Source organism: Taeniopygia guttata, chromosome 6, assembly GCF_048771995.1.
Source record: "Taeniopygia guttata chromosome 6, bTaeGut7.mat, whole genome shotgun sequence".
Classification (NCBI taxonomy): Eukaryota; Metazoa; Chordata; class Aves; order Passeriformes; family Estrildidae; genus Taeniopygia; species Taeniopygia guttata.
Window position 1 is genome coordinate 34,530,902 of NC_133031.1, and position 17,525 is coordinate 34,548,426.

General features: G+C 41.3%; 2 protein-coding genes across 4 annotated transcripts in view; one reads left to right on the top strand and one right to left on the bottom strand.

The window, feature by feature from the left end:
- DOCK1 (dedicator of cytokinesis 1) overlaps positions 1–17,525 on the top strand; it is a 262,398-nt gene that overhangs the window by 88,010 nt on the left and 156,863 nt on the right. The window lies entirely within an intron of this gene.
- Positions 1–17,525, bottom strand: part of INSYN2A (inhibitory synaptic factor 2A) — a 37,720-nt gene that overhangs the window by 971 nt on the left and 19,224 nt on the right. The window contains exon 3 of the mRNA XM_002193973.6: positions 8,703–8,774. Within this exon, the coding sequence (XP_002194009.4) occupies positions 8,703–8,774 (72 nt within the window). The remainder of the gene's footprint in view (positions 1–8,702; positions 8,775–17,525) is intronic.

Below are 17,525 nucleotides of genomic sequence, written 5' to 3' on the forward strand. Positions count from 1 at the left end.
TTTTGGTGGAGAAATGATTTTTGAGGGCTTCCAAGCTCAGTTCTCCCTTCTGGGAGGTCAGGGTGGCAGCCAGGCACCTGCATCCTCGTTCTTTGGGGAAAGCTGAGTGGTTGGCCAAAAACAAGGAGGCTGTCCCAGCAATTCTTTGCCTGAGCTGTTCCTTGCCACTTTTACCATGGAAAGGATTAATTTCATCAAGTTCCTGTTGTATGCATAGATTCATGTGTGGAATAAATAGATCAATTAAAAAGCAATTCTCCTTTATAGTGCATCCTTGCCTTCAGAAAACAGTCTGAAGTTGTAAAATCCCTGTCCTGAATTCCAAACACTGTTGGCTACAAAATCCTTCCAGCACTTAAGAACCACAATTGAGATGAAATTCCAGCCCTTATTTGAGCTTTGTGCTGCAGAGTATTTTGAGGCCACCTTATAAAGCAAAGGAACAACAGCAGCAAAATAAAATAGAGCAAACATCCTGTCTAATGGTGGAAACTGAATTTTGGCCCCTCAAAAGTACCCTGGAACTCGGTGGTTGTGGTTTGGTTTGTGCAGCAGCCTCTGGCCATGTTCTGCACTGAGGCTGTTCCTGTCTTGTGTAGAATATTTGGGGCTGGAAGGGACCTTTGAAGGATTCCTGTTGCAGTGGGGCCTCTGGATTTCAGAGGATGAATTTAAAAGGGTGAAATGTTGGGAATTTAGACACTTGCATTAATTTATTTCTTCCCTGTTCCCCTCCACTGCTGAGTTTTCTTGGGCTTTGCACTGGTTGCTTTTATCGTTACCTAAATATGAAGTTATCACTCCTGAGCTTGAGTTCACTTTTAATTAGGACTAAATATGTTTTCTGAGGTATTTCTGCCATTGCTTGTTTGGAGTGAACCGCTGGAGAAGTGAGATCTGATTGCCCAGGTCTCATCCAAAAAGAGATTATTTTTAACTTCAGTTTAAGCCCTGTCTGACTTAAGGAGAGGCAGGGATGTGGCACAGAACACCTGCAGCCATTTCCAGGGAATTCTCCAAAAGAATCATTAAGGTTGGAAAATACCTCCAAGATTTCCAGGGGGAAATTTGGGTGGACTTCACCTTACACAGCCTTTGTAAACTGAGCACAGAATGTCATCCAATACCATCTGCTGATTTAGGTGGGCTTTGTTTTCCTCTTAGGAATGAAAGATGCTGAGAGAAGGATAAGAGGAATTTTGTGGGTTTTTTTTTTTTTTTTTTTTTTTTTTTTTTTTTTTTTAAATCTGGTGTCTCTGGCTGCAAGGACTCTGGTGCAGCCCCAGTAAGGGGTGTTAGAAAGATTTGACTACTTTTTACATCTGGCCGTGCCTAATTTGGTCTTTGGTTTGAGTGTAAATCCATTTTTAGCAAAAGTTTTGGCATTTCAGTTATTTGGATAAACTTTTCAGTAGCAGAGAAGAGAAATACATTAGGTAAGAATTCAAGTAGAGTTTTTTTACCCATTTCTGTGTTTCAAATGAATAAAAAGCCATTCCAAATCAAAAATAATTTGAAAAATTTCAACTCAATGCTGGAAATGTAGAATGGTGAATTTTCAGGGGGCAGCTGTATTGGTGCAGAAGCACATTCCAAGCCTACTGCTTAATATCCCTCCTTGTTAATGGAAAAACAACGTTGTCTTCACTGAAAACATGTTCTGTGTGCAGTGTGGCTGGCAAAAAACAGTTGGTTAGAGAATTTCAGCAGGGATTTAGTGGTGATATGTGGATATCAGCTCATTGGGAATGTCCCAGCACAGGAATTCTGTCAGTGAGCGAAAATCTTGGAATGAGGGAGGTGCTTCTCCAAGAGCTCCCTAAATATCATTTAAAGTGCAGCATTTAGCATGTGTTCTATCTGTTTTTTTCTCAGTATCAGGTTTTTTTTGGGGAAAAAACTGAAAAGGCCTTTCAGCTCTGGCATTGCCAGAGTTCATTTTTACTCCTTTCAAACATTATTCTTGCAGGGAGGCTCTTAAGAGCTGCTGAAAATTGCTGTAAAAAAAAGAAATTGTTATAAAACCCCCATTGCTGAAGAGAGTAATTTTTTATATAATCAATTTCTATTAAAGATGGACCTCAAGAGGAAAAAAAAGCATCTTAGTTCTGGTCCATCTGACAAGCCCCATGTCATTGCCTTTTGCTGCTGCAGCACAGATCAGCTTTCAGCCCTTCACATCCAAGGGAAATATTTTGCTTCTGAAGGGTATAAAGAGGCTGAAGGAAAAAACATTTATGTTATTTCAGCATTTAGAACTGTAAATTCTGTTGAATAATTGACTGGTGTCTATCAGCATCTATTTATCCAGCATTGGAAGTGTTTTAATGGAATTGCTCCATCAGGCAAGTTATTTGATTACAAACTTAGGCTTGTTTGTGCTGTAAAAATAAGACAAAAACCTGATTTAAAAAAAAAAAATCACATATCTTTCTATATTACTTACATTTTTACTCTTATCCTTTTTCCTTTTTACTCTTTAATATTATATCAATCATATGAAATACTACTAATCATCATCAATGACGGATTCCCAGAAAAGTTTGGGTTGGAAAGGACCTTCAGGATCATCCAATTCCAACCTTCCACTATCCCAGGTTGCTCCAATCCCTGTCCAGCCTTGCCTTGGCCACTTCCAGGGATTAAATTCAGCAAATATTCCGTATTTGTAGGACTTTCTGATATTTTTGTTACCAAGCTGCATTCCTGAGCTTGATTGTGTCACCTGTCACAGCTCTGCCAATCCTGTTTTGCTGAGTGCTATTTCTGTCCCCTCAGCATCTCCAGGTGTCCTCTCTCCAAATGACCTTTTCCTGAAATATCTTCCTGCCTTGTGCCTCTTTTCACTTTCAAACTTGGATTTTGTCCCTTAAGCCTGCCCACAATAACTCCAGTAACTTAATTATCCAGGACTCTCCTGTTCTCCTGGTATTACACATGGAGATGGGAATTATTTCTTTCAGAAGCATTTTTTCTTTAATGATAGGATCATATTTTTCAATAGACTGATAATTCTGAACAAGCCCTACAGAAACAAGACATGAATTTTAAATATTATTTAATAGCACAAACCTTGCCATGGCACACCTGGTCAGGACATCCTAAAGCTTCACTTCCCTCCATGTTGTTTAAATATTGTTAAATTTGGAACACTGAGTCAGAGTTTTTCCATGTTTAATGCCTATCCCAAATTCTTCCTCCAAACATAGGGGCTGTTTTTATCAGCAAGCACTAAAATTCTATTTGTGATAAACATTTTTGTGTTTTCTCCCTAAAATCACTATAGACTTAGAAGGTTTGCAACCAAAACGTCTCATTTTAGGGCAGTTGTCTGTATAAGTGCTGTCCTTCCCAGGAAAATTTGGCCAAATAAAATAATGTAGCAGCACTTGGCTGATTTTATTTTGGCACCACCCTCACAAGGAAGGATTTTTTTTCCCAGTACCCCATCCATCCCTGCCCCCTGGCAGTGGGAACCATTCCCTGTGTCCTGTCCCTCCATCCCTTGTCCTGAGTCACTTTGCAGCTCTCCTGGAGTCCCTTTAGGGGACCTGGGGCATTGGTGTGATGAATTTTCTGCTTTTGGCTTTCTGTTTTTGACAATATATCTTAATGAGTTGACTTCTTGCATGCAGGCAGCAGAGAACCTTTTCTGATTTAATTGCTGTATGAGAGATTGAGGGCAGAATTTGAGGAGTGAGAACCATTGGGATTAAACATATGGACTGTGGGAGGGTTTGGAGCAACAGGCTCTGAGGTATGGATGGGTTTTCTTATTTTCTAGCACAGTCACACATTCTTGTCATGGTTCATTTTCAGATTTTAGCTGCTCATGATCTGTTGGTTACTAGAGAATTGCTGAGTCAGAGAAGTCTGGGTTTCAGGATGAAGCTGCTGAGGGATTTCAGAGAATCATGGAATGGTTTGGGATGGAAGGTGTCAGAATCTGAGGTATTGATGATTCTGAGATTGTAGAAAGTCTCTGTCTGTCAGCCCCACTGCCAAAGCAGAAGCCATAATTGGTCTGTGCTGTTTCCAGGTTGTTTATTCTGTTTATCTCTAACATGTTCTGCTGCCCTGCCGCAGCTCTGTCCTGCAGGGCAGCGTGTGGGGCTCTGCCCTCAGTGGGATGGTACAAACATTAAATACCACAAACTACCTGTGCTGGATTTACAATAACGTGCCAATATCTGTCACCTACGTTGGACAGTGTGTCCCCAGCCTGAACCAACAGAAAAATGCCAACACCACAGTGAAACATGGAGGGCATGAAGAAGGAGAAAAAGGACAAGACACACCCAATTTCCTCCATCTTGTCCCCTTTGGACCCCTAATCTAGAATCCTAAAATTTTACTTTTGCACCCGTGCCACACTTAATTATTACTCTTATCAAACACTCAAGGCTTGTAATTCATCCTGTAAGATTGAAAACTCTTTTCCATGGACAGAGATCACAGCCAGTGTCTCTGGGGGCTCTGTCCAGCGGGGTTCCTGACCCCTGCCAGGGTCCCACATTTTCCAGGGCAGCCAGAGGGAAGCCCTGGATTCCCACAGGAAGGGACCTTAAAGCTCATCCCAGCAGGGACACCTTCCTCTATCCCAGGTTTGCTCCAAGCCCCAGTGTCCAGCCTGGCCTTGGGCACTGCCAGGGATCCAGGGGCAGCCACAGCTGCTCTGGGCACCTGTGCCAGGGCTGCCCACCCTGCCAGGGAACGATTCCTAATTCCCAATCTCCCATCCATCCCTGCCCTCTGGGATGGCATTCCCTGGGTCCTGTCCCTCCAGACCCTTGTAGCCTCTCTCCATCTGTGCTGTAGCTTTTTAAGGTACTGGCAGGGACAATGAGGTCACCCCAAAACTTCTGTTTTCCAGTCTGAACAATCCCAATTCTCCCAGCCTCTCCCCACAGCAGAGCTGCTCCATCCCTCTGCTCATCCTGGAGCTGCTCTGGGCTCATTGCAGCAGCTCCTCCACTTGTCCCTTGGCTTCTCCAAGGCTGGAGCCTGCAGAGCCTCTGGGCAGCTTTTTCCTCTTTCTGCCTCCAGGGAAATCCTTTTTCCTTCCCCTCCAGCTGAGCCCCTGAGGTGACACCTGAATTTCCCTTCTCCTCCTCACGTCCTCCAGGCACTCAGAGCAGCTGAGCCATGGGGAGGTGAAGCAGGAATTACAGAATTCCACATTAATTGGATGACACAGCATTAGTGCTTCACATCCTGGAAAAATGGGATCCAGAGAAGCACTAATCACTTCCAAATGAGCCTAATGCACTTCCCAGCAATCTCTGCTAAATTTCCTCTTTCAGCCCAAAAACCAGCCCAGCCTGGGATCCAAAGCACTGCCAGCATTCAGGAGCCTTTGAGATCCATTTTTTTTCCAACAAGCATCTTACAGTCCAGAGATAAGATGAGAAAATGTAAATTAATGAATGTGGGTAGGAAATAAAAAGGTGATGAAAATTGCTATTGTCAGCATTGAACCACCTGATTTTCTTACACTGTTGCTATCCTAGGGATTGATGCCTTATGCTCAATTTTTATTGCCACATTTGTTAATTTGAGTAATTAATATTTAAGTATTTAACCTTTAAAAGTGAATTTCTTCCATGTGGGCTCTGTGCTGCCTGATGAACTTTTATCCCCATATTTTTACCTGCCCCACCTCTTGTACTGAATTAGATTTGTGTTGTGTTTGTAGTAGATGATTTTGGAAGTGTTCTGTGACCTCATGATTATTGAAACTGCCGGATAAAATGATAAAGCGGTTGGGTTTTTTACAGTTTAATCGTAATTTTGGCTTCTGCTTTTAATTCTGCCTAACATGGCTACAAATAATATTTTTTACTGACAGTTTTAAGGCTGTGGCTGCTCTGGTGCAGTGAGAGAAGTTGAGTGATTTCTGGCTCTGGAGTTCCAAGCTCCTGAATGTAGTGCAGAATAAGTAGAATTTTGAGGAAAATGGAATACCCAAATGGAAATGTCTTTCTTTTCCTCCTGATTTTCAAAGCAGCTTCAGGTTTTGCTAATTTGTTTTTTTGATACTGTTTTATATTTGATCAGTTTCCTATTTATTTTAAAAAATGAGAAAATAATGTTATTTTCCTTTTTTTAGTACTAAGAAATATTTATTCTTCTCAATAAACAGAAAAAAATAATATAAAATAGATTTTTAATACTAACAAAAATTTACAATTTAATACACAAAATAACTATATTCTCAAAAGGCTCTTCCTAGAATTTATTCCTGACAGTATTGATATTTTGGATGCTAAAACCCCTTTAAAGCACAGCAGGGTTTTTTTTGTTGCCTTCTCTACTGTCTCTGTTTTTTGTGCTTCATTATATCAATACTCTGAAATTCGTCTTGAGAGGGAAGAATTTAATTCCATGAATTTCTACCTCCTCACCTGTGATCTACCTGACACTGCAGGATGCACTTCAGTAATTTAATCATTCCTTTAAGATGCTGTTTGAAAATAAAGATTTGAAACAGCTGTAAATTTTTTTTTTCTTTTAGTGTTACAATGTTCAAAATGAAATGAAATTCCAAAAACCCACACAGTCAATTAAAGGCAAAGTGGAAGAATTTCTCTTTAAATATTGATTTATCCCATGAGGGCATTATTTATATATTAATACCCTTGTGGGATAAATTCTATTTTTATATATACACACATATGTATATATAAAATATAAATAATATAAATTACAATGATATTTATAGATAGAGATATATAATAAAGTTATATATATATTAAATATATTTTTATGGGATAAATTAATTATATATTTATTTATATATATTTTAAGTCTCTCCTATGTTAATTGGGAAAAAGAGATCAAGACTAAGAACCTCCTGCTCTGACAGCTCCAGTGCCTTCCAAGAACTCAGGGGTTTCTGGCACCTTGAACAGTTTTAATTTCTGTTCCTAAAAGCTGTTTGGCCTAAAGAGAACCCGGGGCACTCCCTGCAGCCTTTTCCTGGATTTAATCTGGATTTAATCCCAGCCTGACTCAGGAGCTGCTGCCTTTCCCCAGAGGTGCCAGGGCCTTGTGGAGGAGCAGAAATTCCTGCAGGACATCCTATTTATCAGTGAATTCCTGGTTTATCCCTTCTGGCTTCTCCTGTCTCCATAATCCCCTTTTCTCCTGCCTCCCCTGCTTTGCTCTGCTTTCTGTCTTCTTGCCTCCAGCAGGAATTCTCCTAAACTGGCACAAAGCTGAGCTGGTTTTTGCTCAAAAATCCCCTGCAAATGTGGCTTGAGGGAAATATCTAAATTCCAGGTGGGAATGGGCAGCAGGACCTGCCCTCTCTCAGTAGGAAAACTCTCCCAACTTGCTTTTCTGGACTCATTTTAATCACATCAAGTGCAAGAATAGAAGCTGGAAATTCCCTTAACTTGAAATCCACTGATTAGAAATGAAGATTTGCAGAAATTTCGAATTTTTTTTTTTTTTCTAGCTGATGAAACAAGGAGAATTCCCTGATGGAGTTGTGCTGTGCAGTACCTCCAGGCTGCTCTGAGGCAGGAATTGCACAGGAAAAGGGAGGCACGGGGAGGCTTTGGGTGTTTCTGTGCTTCTGAACTTGGCTGAAAAGGAGGAATAAAGCCATTAATTGGTTCCTGCCCCTGCACAGAGCCCTGCTGTGGTCGGTTGTAAGGTGGAGCTGAAGGTTTCCATCCTTTTTTCCTTTAATTCTGTGCAGTGAATAGAAAATTCATAAATAAATAGCTCCAGCTCTTCTGCCTAAAGCTGTGTGAGCAGAGAATTAAGGAGTGAGGGGGGAATCCTACACTGATGCTTTCATTTGAGTTTCTGTCTCCACTGGAATTGGCATCTTGTGCATTTTCATTTGTGCTGCACTGCCTGATTTGCTGAAACCTTGAGCCACGTTTGTTTTCTCCTTATCTTGTTGGATTTTTTGGGACTCCAGAGAAGGAGGACAATGAAGCTGTCAGGGTGAAACATTGTCAGCCTCATGATGGCTTCACCTCATGCCCAGTTCCTGTTATTCCTTCACTGGATGTGCCAAAAAAAACCCCAAACTGGGTAGGAATGTCAGTTTATCAAATCAGAAAATTAAATGGTTTGGGTTGGGAGGGATTTTAAAGCTCATCTCCTTCCAACCCCTGGGCAGGGACATCTTCCACTGTCCCAGAGTGCTCCAACCTGGCCTTGGGCACTGCCAGGATCCAGGGGCAGCCACAGCTCCTCTGGGAATTCCATCCCAGCTCCTCCCCATCCTCACAGGGAACAATTCCTGCCCAAAATCCCATCTAACCCTGATTTTACTCTAAAACAGTCGATGGGATCTGTATCTGGTTCTCTTTGCTTTACAAACCCTCTCCCAAAATGACTTCCCAAGTCATGTTGATACTGCCATAAAAATAAATCTAAAGTGGGTACAGAAGTGTATAAAAGTAAAATTGAAGTTGACTTGTTGGTCAGAAAATCTGAAATACCTCCAGCAATTTAAAAGCAAAACTCACACCTTGCAACACCTCCCATCCCACAGCTCTGCTGCCCACAATATTTTCTTTCTGATTTATACTTCCACAGGTGTTGCATTTTATGACTTTAGTGGAGTTAAATTTCTGTTTTGTTGATTGGAACATAAAGGCCAGTTTCTGGGCCTGCACTAGTGGCTGAATCTTTGCTTTCTCCCAGAGAAAAAAATGGGAATATTGTTATTTTTAACCTACCTGTAGATAATACATGCACTGTTCCTGCACGTGTCACAATTGGCCGTGTCCTGGCCGGTCCGATAGGAAAGCCTGCGAAGACAAGGATGTGAAATCAGTAAAAAAGTCATTTATTTTAACAAGTTTGGGTCTTCAGTGACCATTTTCCTAATAATCATAATTTCAGGATTATTTTTTTACCTTGAATATTGAATGCAAAAATCCAGACATTAGGAAAATAGCATCAAAAATGGCATATTCAGCTTAAATTAAGAGATTACTTCTTTGGGGTGTGGTATTATTTTCTCCACTTTCACTCTATCCAAACTCTGAGCATTAAGCAATAAATCAAAACACATGATCCATTATATCAGGAGTGTACAGAGTACAATAATGCAAAATAGGATCTGTTTAGGAGCTTTGTGCCTCTCAGTGAGCTCTGAAGATTTGTTGTAGGGATGTTTGTGTGTTAAAAGGAAGAAAATGCTTTTGAAATGACATTTCCTGTGCTCCCTTAGCCTGCAGCTGTGCTTTGTCACACTCTGGTTTGAAGTCTCTTGCAGCAGTGAATTCTCATTTACCTGTGCTTGTCTCTGCCTTGGTCACTTTGAATTAAAAAGGGGTTTTTAAGGTATGCAGGTATTTTTTAATACACAGAAATTTAATTAAAATAAATGTATTTCATTAAAATAGAACAGTTGACTGTGAACATGAGTGTTCTGGCATGCAGATGACTTTAAAATGAAAATTGTTAATTCAATATTTGTGCATTGATACTTAGATTTTTTCATTGTAAAATCACAAATTTAGACTCTTTTGAAGTTAATTTCATTTTTGTTACATACAAACAAATGCTGGCAACATGTCTTCAAAGTTGTTTTTAGAAGAAGTGGGGAAATAATTTGTGCAGGGAACTTTGGAGATGTGGAAAATAGATCCAAGTGAGGATTCCTTCAGGGAATGAAGTTCTGCCTCAAGCCCAGGCAGTTCAGCAGATTGACCTCCAATTATTCAGGGCTGCTTTGCTTAACCAGGGGCATCTCTGCCCCTTCCCTGCCCTTGCAGGGACAGAGCTCCTCTGCTGCTCCGCCAATGAGCAAAAATTAAAAACCCAGAATTTGGGGGAAAAGAAAAAAAAAAGGGCTTAATTTTTACCTGGCAAAATATGCAGCCTACGTAATATCAAGTGTTAATGGGAAATGCTGCTCCAACTCTGCTCCAGTTTGATGTGCCTGTCCCCAGGATGAGAAATCAGCATTTCTGAGGTGCTGCAGGCTGTTTGCGTAGCTCAGAAAATGATCTGTGTCACTTTTCTTTCTGATTTTAAGGGTTAGCAGTGGCTGGGGTGGTGGCACAGCCCCAGGCTCTGGGCGCAGCTCCTGGCACTGTGGTGGCATCAACAGAAGTTCATGAGAGGGTGAATCCACTTCACTAAAAAAAAGTGAATCCACTTTTTTTTCCTTCTAAAAGCAAAATGCAATGTGGAGTTCTTGCTGTCCTTAGATGGTGGTTGTTATTTGGCCTCAAAATTGCTTTTTAATCAGATGCTCAGATTGCCAACATTGCTGATTTTTAACATCACACAAAAGCCCCATCATGGATCCATGGAATGGTTTGGGTGGGAAGGGATTTTAAATCCCACCCAGAGCCACCCCTGCCATGGCAGGGACACCTCCCACTGTCCCATGTGCTCCAACCCCAGTGTCCAACCTGGCCTTGGGCACTGCCAGGGATCCAGGGGCAGCCACAGCTGCTCTGGGAATTCCAGAATTCCATCCCAGCTCCTCCCAGAGAACAATTCCTAATTCCCAATATCCTATCTAAACCTGTTGTCATTTTCCCAACCTGGAGAATGAAATTCGAGATAAATTTAGGGTAGGAGGTAATATAAAAGTGGATTTTTATGGAAGGCTTTCAGGGACAGTTATGGAAAGATGCCTACAAAAATCTACCCTGCAGTGGTGAGTACATTTTTATAAGTTTTAGGAAATTAGTATAATTGATGAAAGTACTAATTAGGAGGACAGGTGGTGGTGCAATTTTCTCTAGGTTAAGTTCCTTTTCTGGAGTTAGGCACTAAGCTGTACTTTGTCTATGAAATGTAAGTTGAGGAGTTGTTCTCAGCCTTGGTAATTAGGGAGAACCAACCTAGGATAGGGGTCTTGTATTTCTCAGGGCTTGGAGTTCTGGAATTTGTGCTGGTTTTTGTCTAGGGAAAGGAAAGTTATTTGAAATATAATAGGTCACAGAGCTCCAAATATATGTGCTGAGAATACAGAGGACATAAAAAAGAAAAAAGAGGCAAAAACTAAGATGGCATCAAACCCACCTTCCTTCAGATGAGGAGTTCCTACTACTGAAAGATGTGGAGAGGAATTCACACAAAGCAAAATGTCCATTTGGTGTGCTCCTCCTTATGGGAAAACCCCACTCCTGGTTTATATTTGCTCTTATCCTCTCTAAGACAAACAGTTCCTGGTTTTCATTTCCCCTCTTCAGCTCTTTCAGATCAAATTGTCCCTACTATGAACCTGAGACTTGTAAAACCTTTTTTTTTTTTTTTTTTTTTTTTTCCCAAGCTATTGATCAGGTCCTAAAAGCTCTAACTAAAGATACAACATTTAAAATCTAGAGATGAGTTGGGGAAGGCCTTTATTTACTGAGGGCATAAAGAAGAGTCAATAGCTGCCTTCAGAGGGATGTGGCTCTGCTCTTTATAGGTAAAGCCATAAACACCCTGTGCTGGTGCCAGCTCGGTTTGGGTTTTTTTGTTTAAAGCTCTTTTCCAGTTGGGACATTTTCATTCATCTTTGTAGCCCTGCAAGCAGCTGGAACTGGATGATCTTTAAGGTTTTCCCAACCCAAACCATTCTATGATTCGATGGTCTTTAAATGCATAATAATTCTAGATTTCTGTATACATAAAAGCATATTTGTTGGTATAAGGCTGACTTGCTAAGCTGATGAAAATGGTCCTTGGTTGTAAGTATTTAAAAATGAGATGATTTTTGGATGGTGAGTTTGAAATCCTGATCTCTCAACTGTGCCACATTCAGCTCTGCTTGGTTTTAGCATCTGTGCAGTTCTCAGTCTTCACTGGCTATAGTGATATATTAATTTTCCAGTTGGATTTAATTCTTGATTAAATTTTCTTAAAGCAGCTTTTCTTTACTGAGTATTTTTAGCTTTTCAGAGATGATTTTTGCATATTTTCTATTATTTCCTTCTTTGAGTGATCCTGTTAGAATTCCCTGAAAGCCCCAAGAACACTCCATGGTGTCCCAATGTTTGGTTTCCATCTGGCAGTTTCAGAGCTCTTCAGGCAGGACTGAATTATGTGAGTGTTAGAACAGTGTAAATTCAATTATTTCTACAAAAATTAAACTCCTCATGAAAGAATTTTGTTGTTGATACCTCAGGGCTTTGGACTTTTACTTTCTTGTTTTCACATAATTATCTACACAAACACTTGCATGGAATTTGTCTCCTTCACACCAGCAAGGATTTCACTACTGGCACAGCATTGCCATGCAGATTTTAGGCAGTGAGGGAGATTTTCAGTGCAGACTTCCAGAAAAACAGAATTTCCATCACTTTTGGCTCCTAGGAATGATTTGAGAGCAGAGTCTGGATACCAGGAGAAGGAGAGCAGAGTTCTGGGTGATGCTGATTTCCTTGTGCCATACAGTGTTTGAGTAAACTGCTTTTCTTCCCTTCCTCCTAAAAATAATTTGTAAAGTATTCCCATGTAGGAGAGAGACCAAAAACGTCATCCTTAGTTAGTAAACAAGTTGTTATTTTCGCTAAAAATAAATTCTTTCAAATGTCATGTCTTTCACAAAGCAAAGTTTCCTACAGAAAATCTGTCGCCTTTTTAGAGAAATGGAAGTTGGGTTTGGCCTGGTGGGATGCCAGGGGTTGTTCCTGGGAGTTTCAGAATGTTTTGGATGTGATTGCTCTGATGTCCACTGAGGAGGAGCCATTGCTCCAGAGCTTCATCCTCATTCCTCAGATCCTGTGTTTTGTGTTTCATGGAATCCCAGACTGGTTTGGGTTAGAAGGGACCTTAAATCCCACCAAATTCCATGGGCAGGGACCCCTCCCACTATTCCAGGGTCCTCCAAGCCCTGTCCAACTCAAAGGTCCTTGAAGGATGGATGTAGGTGAGTTCAGTTTCTCTGTCTGCCTCTCCTCTTGGAAAGGAGATCTCCTCTCCAGTTTTTCCCACATTTTTCCATATTATTTTCAGGAGACTTTCATTTTCTGACAGGTTAATATTTTTTTTTAGCATTCTGGGTACAACCTGAGCTTAACCTCAATTAACACTCCCAAGTATGAAAATATCATAACGAAGAACAGCCATTTTGCTGACATGAACTGGCAGGAGCTAAGAATAGGCTGCAATTTTCAGAGCAGCCTAAGGGGATTACACTCTCTAAATCCCTGTGAAACACACAATTTGTGCACCTGCTGGAGGCCTTTTTTTTTTTTTAATGCCAACTTTAACATCAAAATCTTTGTATTTGAATATTTTTTTGCTTGTATAAGTTATAGAGACCCCATTGAGCTGGGAGAGGGAAGTGTAGATCTGTGTATGCTGATTTTTTTTTTTAATGGGCATCTATTAAAAACAAAGAAAAAAACTCCTAAAATTTATTTAGAAGGATTGATCTGTTAGATCTGGAGTCCCCTAATGGCAGGATTTTCCAGAAGTGGCTGTGATGTGTATGGAGCATGATGCTCCCGATGTTCCTCACACTTTTAATGGATTATCACCAGCAAGGAGGATGTACAGACTTCAATAAGTTGTTTTTTTTTGGTTGATGTTTGTTATTTAAATATAGTGAAACAAATGAACTCGGGCAGGCAGTGGGCCTTTGAAGTGTGTTTGAAGTGACAGTTCTGGCCTTGCTCAGAGGAAGTGCACACCCTTCTTCTCCTCAAGTCTTTGTATTAATTGGAGTTGTTTTATTATTTCCTGGAGCTGCTGGGACAAGTCATTACAAAGCTGGTTAAACCCTACTGATCCCAGAAGCCCAGAGTGGTTTGGGTTGGAAATGATCTTTAAAAACCCACCCAGTTCCACTCCCTGCCATGGGAACACTTTCCATAGACCAGGCTGCTCTAAGCCCCATCCAACCTGGCCTAATGTTGTCCATCTTTACAGAAAAACGCTTTAAAAATCAACAGTTGGATGGAGAACTTCTCAAAATCTTTGTTTCCCACTTTGAAGTATTACAGAACTGATAATTCCAGTAACTGTGCTTCAAGAGAAAATTGTCATTATTATTACAAACATAATCTGCCTTTTGGCAAAATAAAATGACTCCACTTTGTCACGAGAGTTTTAGTTGTCCTTATGACTTGAGTAAGTAATTTTTCAGCCATGTAAAATGCAGAAAAATCTCTTGTATCTCTTCTGCATCTTATTTTATGTTAAAATAAATCCTGCTTAGCCCTAGAGGTTTATTCTGCCCTAGGAAAGCTTTACCACTTTAGTTCAATAGGAAACTCATACAAATGTATTTGTATATCAGCAAAATCAGGTTTTTAGTGGATGAGAATCTCTAGTTCTTTTAAAAATTTCAGATTCTGCTCCCAAACCAGGTCTGGGCAGGTCTAAACCACCTTGGGCCAGCCTTTGGCTCCTATAAAGGTGTTCTGAAAAATCACTTTCAAAGTAGAAAAATTGTTTTAACCTTTTTGCTGCTGTGTTTTCTTGAAGTTGATAATTACCAATTAGCAGTTAGCATTTAGAGAGGATAAAAATCAGGATGGATGCTGTGCTTTGAGGAATTACCTTGAGGCTCTTCTGGATGCAAACATGGATTTGCTCCATGTATTTCAGGGTCTGGTGTGCTTGGGTTATTTTTGATTTCCCTACTAACTATTTTTCTGTTTTCCATGGTTTTGTTGTCTGCTTTTCCTGTTTCCCTTTGTTTTGTTTTCCCACTCGGAGATCACACAGGTCTAGGTGATCCCAGCTTTGTGCTGCTGGGTGGTTTTCTAACTAAGGATTAACTAAACCTTAATGAAAAGAGTTTTCCTCTCAACAAAGCTCATCCCATTCCACCCCCTGCCCTGCACAGGGACAGTTTCCACAATCCCAGATTGCTCCAAACCCCATCCAACCTGACACTCCCACTCTGAACACTCTTCTCTCTCTTTTTATTTCAAGGTTGATATTACTGATCTGGCTTCTGAAAAAAACAAACCCTTTGCCATGTACAGAAACTCAGTGGTGAGATTTTTCAGGCTCTTTCCAAGACAGTGGTTTGTCTTTTGCTGCGTCCTGACAGTTGGAAGCAGATGACTAATTTGCTTTTTGAGGTATTTGCACTGTGGGTGTACAGCACGACTCCCACGACAGCAATTCAAATGCTTTCACCCTGTAAATACATTTTGTATTATACTCAGGTTAGTCAGGGAGTCTTGTTTTTTTTTCTTAATAACTATATATTTGAATAAGACTGTTGAGTTATTAAAAAAAAAAAACAAACAGAACAAAGAGAATTAAAATGTATTTCAAGTGAAATCACAAAATCTTTCAGGAATTAGGTGTGTACAAAGTCAGACATCTCTCCTGAATATTTGTGCCTTTGTTGTCTCATCTGAAGAATCAGGAGGATGATTAAACTGTCAGCTTGTGGTGTTAATAACCATTCAGGGAGTTTGTTCTGGTGGAACAGCAGCTGCATTGCTGGTGCAGGCCAGGCACTTCCTGCAGGTTATCTGGAAGCACATTCCAGCAGTGAGATGAGCTCTGTCCCTTCCCCCTTCATCCCAAGTCTCTCTGCTGTGGTTTCCCCCCTGAGGGAGGATTCAGGACTGGATTTGGGGTTTTTACCTGGATTTGGGGTCGTTGCCAGGATGCCCAGAGCCTCCTGAGCCAGCAGCTCATCATCAGATCTGCTGCACCCACCCATCCTTTCCTGCAGCTTCCAGTGTTCCTCTTCCCACTTCCCACTGCTCTTACACACCCAGATCCATGGAATTTTATCTTTAATTTTGTGTGTGTGACTTTTGGGAGCAGCTGGGGGGATGTGTTAGATGGTGGAAATCCTTGTGCCCTCACAGTTCCCACCCTGAGCTTAGGGGTTCCTACTACTGAAACACAACACCTGGAATTCTGCTTAGCCTGGACTTCTGAATTGAGGCTGCTCCCAGGAATTGTTTTATAAAGGAGGGATGATGGGAGAAATCAAAATATTGGTATTATTACATCATTTTGCTATGATTAAGATTTTAGTGAAAGCTCAAATACCCTGTGTGCATTCTATCTCTAAGCCTACACTGGCTTCAAATAATAACTGCATCAGCCAGACTTGTTTAAAATTCCAAACGTTGTGCAGTAGCATAGAATTAAAAGAGGGAGGAGAATTTCTGGCCACTGATCCTGGTGTTTGTGTGGAGCCAGTGCTTGGTGTTCCAGGAAGGCCTGGACTCGGGGTTCTGGGCTGGTGACAAGGTGAGGATCAGGCACAGGTTGGACTTGATGGTCCTGGAGGTCTTTTCCCACCTAAATAATTCTGGGATTCTGTACTTGCAAGAAGTATATAGAGTATATAGTATATATAGATGGTTTTATCTCTATATAAGAGTATATAGAGGTAAAACAAAAAAAAAAAAAAAGTCAGGAAGGATGATGGAAGTGCTGAACTCTGCCTGTTGCAGCCTGAGCAGGTCCCAGTACTTTGTGTTTTCTCATTTCCTTGGATAATGGGAATGTGAGCACACCAGGAGTGTGGCAGCTGCTTGAGTTTTGTCCACAGTTCCAGGTCCCATCCCTGGAATTTCTCTGGAGCTTGTGAGGATGACAATAAAGTAAACAAATCTCTGATTTATCAAAGAAATGACCTGACTGGCTCCAGGTTCAAACCATGCCAGAGGGTAAACTTCCTCCTAATGCCAAAACACCTCTGCTGGCCTCTGCAGTCCAGCCTCTCATCCTGAGGATTACTGGACCACACACAGATTCTGTGGCTTTAGATGGAAAAAAGGTTGATGGAGATGGGATATTGGGAAGGAATTGTTCCCTGTGAGGCTCTGCCAAGAGAAGCTGTGGCTGCCTCTGGATCCCTGCAAGTGTCCAAGGCCAGGCTGGACAGGGCTTGGAGGGGATAGTGGAAGGTGTCCTTGCCCATGGCAGGGGTGGAATTGGGATGGTCTTGAAGGTCCTTTCCAACCCAGACCTTTCTGGGATTCTCTGATGCTGGAATTGAGGGGAAAAATCCCAGTGTTCCCCCATAGAGTTGTGTCTGTCCTCTTCTGTTCAGTTCATGCAGTAATGGAGTAGACATCATCCCCCATCATCATCCTACTAGAAGAGGTCCAAACACAACTGGGAATGTTGGGAGGGATTTCCAGCCTCCCTTGGAATGGCAGTTTTCCTTCCTGGTTGACATGGAGCACTGATCCCTCCATGGCATGCAAAAACCATCACAACAGAGCATCACAAAAAGCTCAGAATTGGCCCAGTTTCACTAAAGTGTTTTACTGTTTAACATGGGAAAAATGGCTCCACGGCAGGGAATTACTCATCCACCTTCAAAATTCCTCTGTTTTGGCAAAGCTGAAAGCAAAACCTGTAAGAGCTGTGGGACAGTGTGGACGCTTCAGGTTTGTTCAGGGCTGAGTGGGAGCAGTTCCAGCAGTGACCCAGGGGTGGGGTCAGGGAGGATGGACACATCATCCATGCCTGGGAACTCCTCACTTCAGTTTTCCTCAGGCCACAGATCCCAGGATCTGTGTGGGTTAGGAGGGACCTTAAAGACCATCTTATTCCAAGCCCCAGGTACCTGAATCCAGCTCAGGTCTCAATCATATCCCAGATTTTCACCTTCA